General features: G+C 41.8%; 1 protein-coding gene across 12 annotated transcripts in view; it reads right to left on the bottom strand.

Moving 5' to 3' along the window:
* Positions 1-80: 80 nt before the first annotated feature.
* The window catches only part of baz2bb (bromodomain adjacent to zinc finger domain, 2Bb), a 58148-nt gene continuing 49908 nt past the window's right edge, over positions 81-8320 (bottom strand). For 11 of the 12 annotated variants that reach the window (XM_085136280.1, XM_085136281.1, XM_085136279.1 and 8 more), the window contains 15 exons: positions 7629-7852; positions 5947-6021; positions 5614-5848; positions 5467-5529; positions 4698-4842; positions 3922-4586; positions 3442-3727; positions 3122-3277; positions 2793-2947; positions 2435-2640; positions 2125-2260; positions 1570-1716; positions 1124-1401; positions 762-905; positions 81-635 (listed from right to left, as the gene is read on the bottom strand). In XM_085136280.1, coding sequence (XP_084992406.1) covers positions 488-635; positions 762-905; positions 1124-1401; positions 1570-1716; positions 2125-2260; positions 2435-2640; positions 2793-2947; positions 3122-3277; positions 3442-3727; positions 3922-4586; positions 4698-4842; positions 5467-5529; positions 5614-5848; positions 5947-6021; positions 7629-7852 — 3063 coding nt within the window. In that variant the 3' untranslated portion in view covers positions 81-487. The remainder of the gene's footprint in view (positions 636-761; positions 906-1123; positions 1402-1569; positions 1717-2124; positions 2261-2434; positions 2641-2792; positions 2948-3121; positions 3278-3441; positions 3728-3921; positions 4587-4697; positions 4843-5466; positions 5530-5613; positions 5849-5946; positions 6022-7628; positions 7853-8320) is intronic. The other variant, XM_085136283.1, reaches the window with a different exon arrangement.

Raw genomic sequence — 8320 nt, 5'->3', positions numbered from 1 at the left:
ATTAACACTTCATGTGTCAGTGATCCCTCTTTGCATTACTCAGTGAACTCGCGAATGCATTTAGACAGAGGAACTGTTGGTGTGGTTAGTAATGCTTTTCTCATTTATTCAACAGTTGTTACATTGTAAGTCCCGTGCCTCTGCTTTGAAAAGAATGCAATGTAAAGTAGTTGAGAAAATAAATACACATACAGCACACACAGAGATATAACTTAGTACCGATGATAAAAAAGTGAAGTCCCTGCTCAATATTGTATTTCGCACAAACATTGAGCCGAACAGTCAGTGTGTTTCAATAAACAAAACAGTATTGCACTTGAAGATACAAATCCATTAAATGTTTTGCCTACACTTGCAGACAGACCACAGTCCTGTCCTTCAAACTGCACATTGATTTATTATAACCGTGTAGTCACTTGGGGTCAGAGGTGAAGAGAAGGCCTCCAACACCCATGAGAAAGTTGGACATGTCCACTTTGGAATGTGTTCACTGCAAGAGTTCAGTCCATCGCTTGTCGAAGAATCTCCTCATCCTGTGGCCGGCTCGTCCGATTTCAGAGTCATCTTCGTTAAATCTCTCACAGTTATCGAAAACCAGGTTCACATCAATGATGAATGTCTCCAAGTTTAAATACCTGTAACGATTAGAAATGGGTTTCATTTCAACTCATGAGCACTGTCCGAGTCATAAAATGTAAAATTAAGAATAAGATATGTTATGAAAACATCCTAAAAATCTTAAAAACTACAACAACACATACTGGTTACTGGTTAGCTTCTCCTTGATGGTGGAGAAGTCCATCGGTTTCTTGATGACTTTTCTGTATCCAGGAACAGCTCTGTGGTTGACTGGGGTGAGAAAAGGCCAGGCATCCTGATGAGCCTCCAGCTCAGCCAGCAGCACTCTGCAGGGAACAAAGAGCAGACACAGCTGAGCTTTTTTGCACTGCAAATATATGACTTTTCACTACAACGGTCTGATTTGTTTACCCTTTAGTGATTTAAAATGTGAATTCTATTATAAAAATGTGTCACAGGAGCCTAATAATTTTAAACAATGACATAAGCTATATTAACAAGCTTCTAGGATCTAATTGCACAGTAAGTATATGTATGTGCGTACCGGCATATTCCCAGCTCATCTTTGTGCGTTTTGGCTTTTTTTGCACAGTAGATGGGGCTGTCAAACTTGGCCTGGGAGCTGGGTGGGCTGTTGTCTGCTTTCCTCTTTTTGACCTCCTTGGTACCTTTCTTTGGCACATTGTTGCTTCTGGCATCCTCCTCACTGATGAGCTCTCCATCCACAGATGGCTTAATGCTTCGTTTTCCCTCGACGCTTTCCTTCCCCCCTCCAGCTGTTCGGCTCTGCTGCTTCCTACTATGAGGGTATTGACCGCTCTCCTGTATGAAAGAACACACAGAGGACTGTGGAGCCACATTAAACATCACACAGGTAGATAGATATGAACAGAGAGCTGAAAAATGAATAGCAAAAAACCCAAAACAACAACACACACACAAAAAAGAATATTGGCTCTATGATCAATCCCTCAGGGGACGCTGATGTACCTTTGACTCACAAGCTGGACAAAACCAGTCCCCATCAGGCACTGTATTGATCTTGGGTTTATGGCAGTAAGTGTGGCAGCCTCTATCACAGCCATCACAGAGTAACAGCAGCTCTTCATTATCTCCTTTTTGACAGAACTGGCAGTGCTGGAAACAACAGCAACAAACGGTGCAGGCAAATGAGCATCCCTCTTTAAAAATTGTAATAGATTACCCCAACTGGTTTAATTAAAGCTAAAACAGATTAGTGAGATACTGAAAAAGATTATAAAAATTAGTGATTTATTGTGAATGAGGTATATAACTGCTACCAAATCTTTCCTGCATTTAAACCTTCTCCAGAGCTTTAACCAGCTATCTGTGCCATCCTGCGTTAGTATCTTTCACTGTTTTTAAGAAGGATTGTATATTTTTAAATTAGTTTTCTTGAAACTGAATGAGAAGCTATACAGCTTATAAGACTGCATGGTGACTCTTATATGTGATCAAATAAGGTAAACAAATCTGTGATGAAGAGAGAGAGAGAAACGTGCAGTGAAATCAGGTGACACTAACCACTTTCATGATGGCTCGTTCCCAGGCAATGGATTTCTGCAGCTGCTGAATGCAGAGTGACAGCTGAGCTGAGCTGCGGACTTGACCGAGGGATTTGCGCCACAGTCTCATCCCAGGAGCCACCTCCTCCTCACTGCTTAAAAGGTCACGGAAAATAAGACCACAAGTCAATTGTACAAAAAAAAGTTGCAAGTTCTTCTTTCTGGTGTCCTGAATCTTGCATTGTTCATTGTTATTTTCTACTTCTAATACAAAGACAGGCAAGGTGGCCTGTGTCTGACAGGTGGTATTTTAAGATCTCATAAAGTACCTTCGCTCAATGTTCCTCTCAAGTTCTGCCAGCCTGGTGACCGCTATGTCAAGGGGATTGTTGGGCCGCCGCACCATAGAGCCAGGAACATCTTCTTGACTGGCGTCTCTCTCTCTTTTGTTTTCCTGAGCCAGGGAAGAGAAGGGCTTGTGCTCATGATAGACCAGATCCTTACTGTCAGACTGGGGCTCAGGGTGCATCCAACCCTGACAGAGATATCAGGGAAATATGGCCATCACAACACCTTATTTTAATCACACAGGTTTATATATATTAAAGAAAATTTCAATGGCCTTTCTGAGAAAATAATTAGAATAAACACTGAGGTTTTCTAAACAGCTGAAAGGCTCGTCACTACCTTGACCTGCAGGCTGGCGGAGATGACTTTCCTCTCCAGAGCTTCAACCTGTCGCAGCAGGCGAATGTCCACCTCCATGGCCTTCTCCTCAACACACCAGCTCTCCACTGCCTCCTTGCTTACCTCCTGCTTTTCCATCCCTGTCACACCAATAGCTGCCACCAAATATGTATTAAAACATTAAAGCAAACTGCTTTCTAAGGAACGCTTTTAAAAAAGAAATTCCATAGCCAAATGTGTCACATCACATTATAAACTCAAATAACAATACTTTTAAAAATCATTAAATGCTGAATGTCTGCTGAATCTCAAAGGAAATGTGAACCCACCATCTTTGCTGTTCTCACAGAGCTTGGTCATATGCTCCATATGTTTTTGGATCTGTTTCTGCAAGGCCTTCTCTCTGATGCCTCGGCAATGGAGGGTCTTGACCAGACTGTGCAGGTTCTCCATGTCAGACACACTCCACCAGCCATGCAGCATTTCTGGAAACACACACAAATTGGAGAAGTGACTGTGCTTTTCAATTTTAGCAACATTTGTTTGTTCGACTGACAATCGCCACAGCATATTCTGTTGCTGTCTGGGCAATAGATATGTTCAGTCCAGCATATCTGATTTGTGCATACTGGCAGCGTGCCGTTCTTACCCTCTGGGATGGGCCGAGGATAAGGGTAGTCTTGGGTTTTGGCCCCCTCTATGGCAGCATATGAGGCACAAGTGGACTTGTCACTTGGGGACTCTGAGGTCTCGCACTTGTTGATAGAGTTATTTTCCAGAAAAGAGGCCTCGTTTCCATGACCCTCTGCATGCTGTGAAGCTAGATCCACCATAGGGGGTAGAGGTATGCCAGAGAAGGGCAGGCTGGGACTTGCCACTGAGCTAGACATGTCATGCTGTGTCAGTCTGCCTTCATAAATGCCAGGCTTTATTTGCTGAGAATAAAAATGCATACACTCAGAATTATGATAAGATTACAGTTTTATTCCAATGCCACACGCATGGTCCAACAAAGGAAAAATTGTGATGTAATATGGACTAATTCTTGCAACACTTTTATCAGCGCTCTAAAAACACATGAACTGATCCTTCCATCTGAGAAGGAGATGCATTATTGTTATCCACCAACCTGAAAGATAGGCAATTCTGTGTTACTGATCCCAGGAGTAGTGTTGTAGCTATCTGTAGCTGAGGGATTAGTGGAGAGGAAAGAGGGGGATTTGGTTCTGATGGGTTGTGGAGAAGAGGAGGAAACTGGTGGACTGGAACCAGAGGTCACTGAGGACTCGTCGCAGGGAGAGCGAGGAAATAGGCTAAACCACTGGCTGCTTTTTTCAGTCAGTGTCTTGGACAGCTGGTCATAATGAAGGCTGGACTGAGGACTCTGGGTCACCCAGTGAATGCTTTTCAGCTGAGTAGCACTGAGCAGAAATGGCACCGCAGTGTCCAATTTATCCATCAGACCCTGCTGAGTAGGGACTACCTGTGAGGCAGGATACGAAGGATAAGAAGCAGTGGCGGGAACTTTAAAAGAATGACCGTTCTGTGTATTGATGTCTGAATCTTGACCCATTTTGCCTACTTCTAGAAGTTTGCTGAGCTTAGATAAAGAGCCAGGTTTTTGGAGGAAGAGGTTGTCTTTGTCCTGCTGGCTCTTTGGCATGGTTGTATCATTGTCTGTGCTCTGTGTGGAGCTGGAGACTACCGGCTTTGTCTGTTCCAACTGCTCCCCTTTTACTCTGATCACCTCAGTAGCCCACTGTCTTCTTCTCTCCTCCTCCTCCACTTCACAGCCTAAGTAACATAAAATGAAAATAATGTCAAAAACAAAGAAGAAATCAGTAAGGATTTTGATCCTAAACACACTAAACAACGACTAAAGGAGACATCGGTTTTGTTTTGCACCTTCACTGCTCTCAGTGCCTTCAACAAAAATGCCACTGCACTGTGGAAGAACCCAGTAGCGCCGCTTGTATCTGTCCTGGCCAATCATCACAGAGCGCAGTAAGTGGGAGGAGTCAAACAGTTTCTGTCTAATTTGACTCTGTTGCTAGAGAGACACAAAGTTCAGGAAGTTATTAACCCACTCACACAGAGCCTGGAGTGGTAACAGAGAGAAAAAAACATTATGAAGGCCACATTTTACTACACTAAGCACACAAAATTCCAATTGCATGTGTGAATTTCAACAGGACTCTTCTCATTTGTAACCACAAAACAAGTGTAGAAGGAGACCCATGTTCTAATAGGAAACTAAAGGCTAATTTATGAAAATAGTTTTGTCGCTCAGTACTTATCTTACTAACAGAGTTTTGCTTATGTTGCTTATGAGTCATTGCTGTGTTAAGTTTGAATAACTGAACATGTTTGAAGTTCAGTGGTCGATGCTGTGCACGTCATGCTGGTTTGTTATAACGGATCCTCATATTGCATCTTATTTCTGGAAAACAAATCAGTCAAAATATGAGAATAAAATGCATCATGTGACTGTTAAGTACTCAAAATAATCTGTAAATTGTAACCAATTATTTCCTGGGTTCATCTAGTAGCATTTCAACCATTCAGTGTAGTTAAATGCTACCTTGATGTGCGCACATCTTTTTATTATTATTTTTCTACCACTCCTGGGCGCTTTACGTTCATGAGTCATTCTTGAGATTGGGGTTTCATTTACCTTGTATGTTTTCTCAATCTGTTTCTCAAGTTCCTCGATGCTGGCAGATCGTACACTGTCATCCTACATGAAAAAAAGCGGACTATTGCCATAATCAGCACATATTTAGTCAGAGGCTCAAGTTAACAGCATTATGTTTCCACTGACCTCCTCTTCACATATGTCTGTTTTCTTTCCTCTTTTTCCACCTGCTTCTTCTTCCTCCTCCTCCTCGTCATCTCTTTGGTCTTCACTGTCATCGTCCTCATCTTCCTCTTCTTCACTATCCCCTTCTTTCCTCTTGGATTTGTTTTGAACACTGGCGAGCACAAAGGCATGGTTGTTCTCTCCTGCCCAACTGTTGTCTTTCTTCCCCGTCTTCTTGGTGTGGATACTCCTCAGTCTTTCAAAAAAAAAAAACAACAACAACAACATAGGAAAAAAATGTCCAAGTGCATGCACAAGAATCTTTGAACAACAGCTGAAATCACGTATACTTACTTCCGAAGCTTTCCCTCAACAACCCACTTATCCTTCCTCAGGTTGGTCATATAATCTATGTTTTTGTCGATCTCGCTGAAAAACATAAAAAAAAAAAAAATGTCGAAACCGACATTTCGGTGACCTTTTTGTGCAAGAGGATGAGGCATTTTCAATGGATTGCAGTGTGCACCAGATGTGCTTCAAAGTGTAGAGCTAATAAAAAATTGATGCCACGTAGTTTGATGCAACCTTGTGAAACTGTCAATCAGGCCACGATCTGTCATATTCCTTTTAATACTTCAGCTATTCCATTAAAACTGAAGACTCCATGAATAAAACAAGCCTGAATGTTCCACTCTCAGGCACAGAAAGAAAATTAACACACACTCGTCTGGCTGATTGGTGCGACACAAACAACCTGCTGCTTAACACTGAGAAGACCAAGGAGCTCATCGTGGACTACAAGAGGAATGCTGACCCACATCCACCCATCTACATTAAGGGGACGGCTGTGGAGCGTGTGAGCAGCTTCACGTTCCTGGGAGTTCACATCTCCGAGGATCTCATCTGGACGACCAACTGCTCCAAGCTGGTCAAGAAGGCTCACCAGCGCCTCTTCTTCTTGAGGACTCTGAGGAAGAACTACCCGTCCTCAGACATCCTGGTGAACTTCTATCGCTGCACCATCGAAAGCATCCTGACCAACTGTATAACAGTCTGGTAACTGCTCTGCGTCGGACCGGAAGGCGTTGCAGAGGGTTGTGAAAACTGCCCAATGCATCGCCAGAGCACCACTTCCTGCCATAAAGGACATCTACAGGAAGCGGTGTCTGAAAAGGGCTGGGAAAATCATCAAAGACCCCAGTCACCCATCACATGGACTCTTCACCGTTCTGCCCTCTGGGAGGCACTACAGGAGCCTCCGGACTAAGACCACCAGGTACCGGAACAGCTTCTTCCCCACAGCTGTCAGACTCCGGAACTCTGCCTCCTGACATCTGACCCACGTTAACACATGGACTGGACATACAAACACCCACAACCACCTACACACACAATGGACAACTGTACCCTCAAACACACAATAATAACATGGACTGAACCACCACTCACAACCACTAGCACTTTATATAGCCTCTGTAGAAATTATCCACATAACTCACTTATCTTAACTGCACTACTGTATAGTTCTGTGTAAATAATCATTCTGTACATACGATAATTTTTAAATCTACAACTGTTTATAACCTGCATAGTTCACATTTCTGTATAACTGTATATCTCAGAATTTTGTATAGTTTTTTTTTAATTTTATATTCTGTATAGTTTTTCATATTTATATCCTGTTCATAGCTTGTACATTATAACATACCATAATTGACCCATTTCTGTAATATACTTACATATCTATATTATTGCTAATATATATTTGTAATATATCTATATAATGGCTAAAGCACTTTCTGGATGGATGCAAACTGCATTTTGTTGCCTTGTACCTGTGACATGTGCAATGACAATAAAGTTGAATTCTATTCTATTCTATTCTATTCTATTCTATAAGATGCAAACCCTTAAAGGAAGCATTTACTTCAGTGGTTATTAAGTTTACTATTTATGATTATTATTTTTTTTTTTTTTAGATGGGGTGAAATGAAAACACTGTCATCATGAATTTCAGTTGGAGGCAGGGCACTCACCTGATCACAGCCTTACTGCAGCAAAGCTCATTTACCAGGAATGCTAAAACAGAGGCCTTCTGTGATGGACTGTGGGCTTGGAAAGGCTTAGTCCTGAGGCTAAAGGCCAGCATGGCCACCTCTTTCTGTTCAGAGTGACCCTCCATGTAGATCTGCAGAATCTCAGACACATTGTCCCGGTTGATCTCCACATTAGTCAAGTGGTCCCCCAAGATGGTTTTGCTCTTAAAAAAACAAAAACAAAATCAGTAAGCTTACATGAGACTTCCTTTTTATGTTCTGTAGCCTTACGCAAAAAAAAAAAATAAAAAAATAAAAAAATAAAAAAATCACAATATTGTAAGTGTCTGATAGAGAACTGTCCTTTCAAGCAATTATCCCTTCCTGATGTTAAGTGCTTAAGTGTCTCACAGGATTTGTCACATCTGGGATGTGCAGATTATTAAGACACACTCTGTATATCTCTCTTAGCATGCACACAGCTTCTTAGGAGAACATTTAAGTACAGTCAATCAAAGAAATGTTTATATCCAACTACACAATAATGTGGAATGGTCTGGGGAGGAATTAAATTTGTGATTTAAAACTAAAATGGGGCATAAGTACAATAATTACCCACCTAAAGACTTTAGATCTCTGAAGTTAAAAACACATATGGAGCAAACAGCTTGGGTCTTGTTTACAAGGTAAGC

This window comes from Neolamprologus multifasciatus, chromosome 16 (genome assembly GCF_963576455.1).
Source record: "Neolamprologus multifasciatus chromosome 16, fNeoMul1.2, whole genome shotgun sequence".
Taxonomy (NCBI): Eukaryota; Metazoa; Chordata; class Actinopteri; order Cichliformes; family Cichlidae; genus Neolamprologus; species Neolamprologus multifasciatus.
The sequence above is the reverse complement of the archived record's forward strand: the minus strand, read 5'-3'. Positions and strand labels throughout refer to the sequence as shown.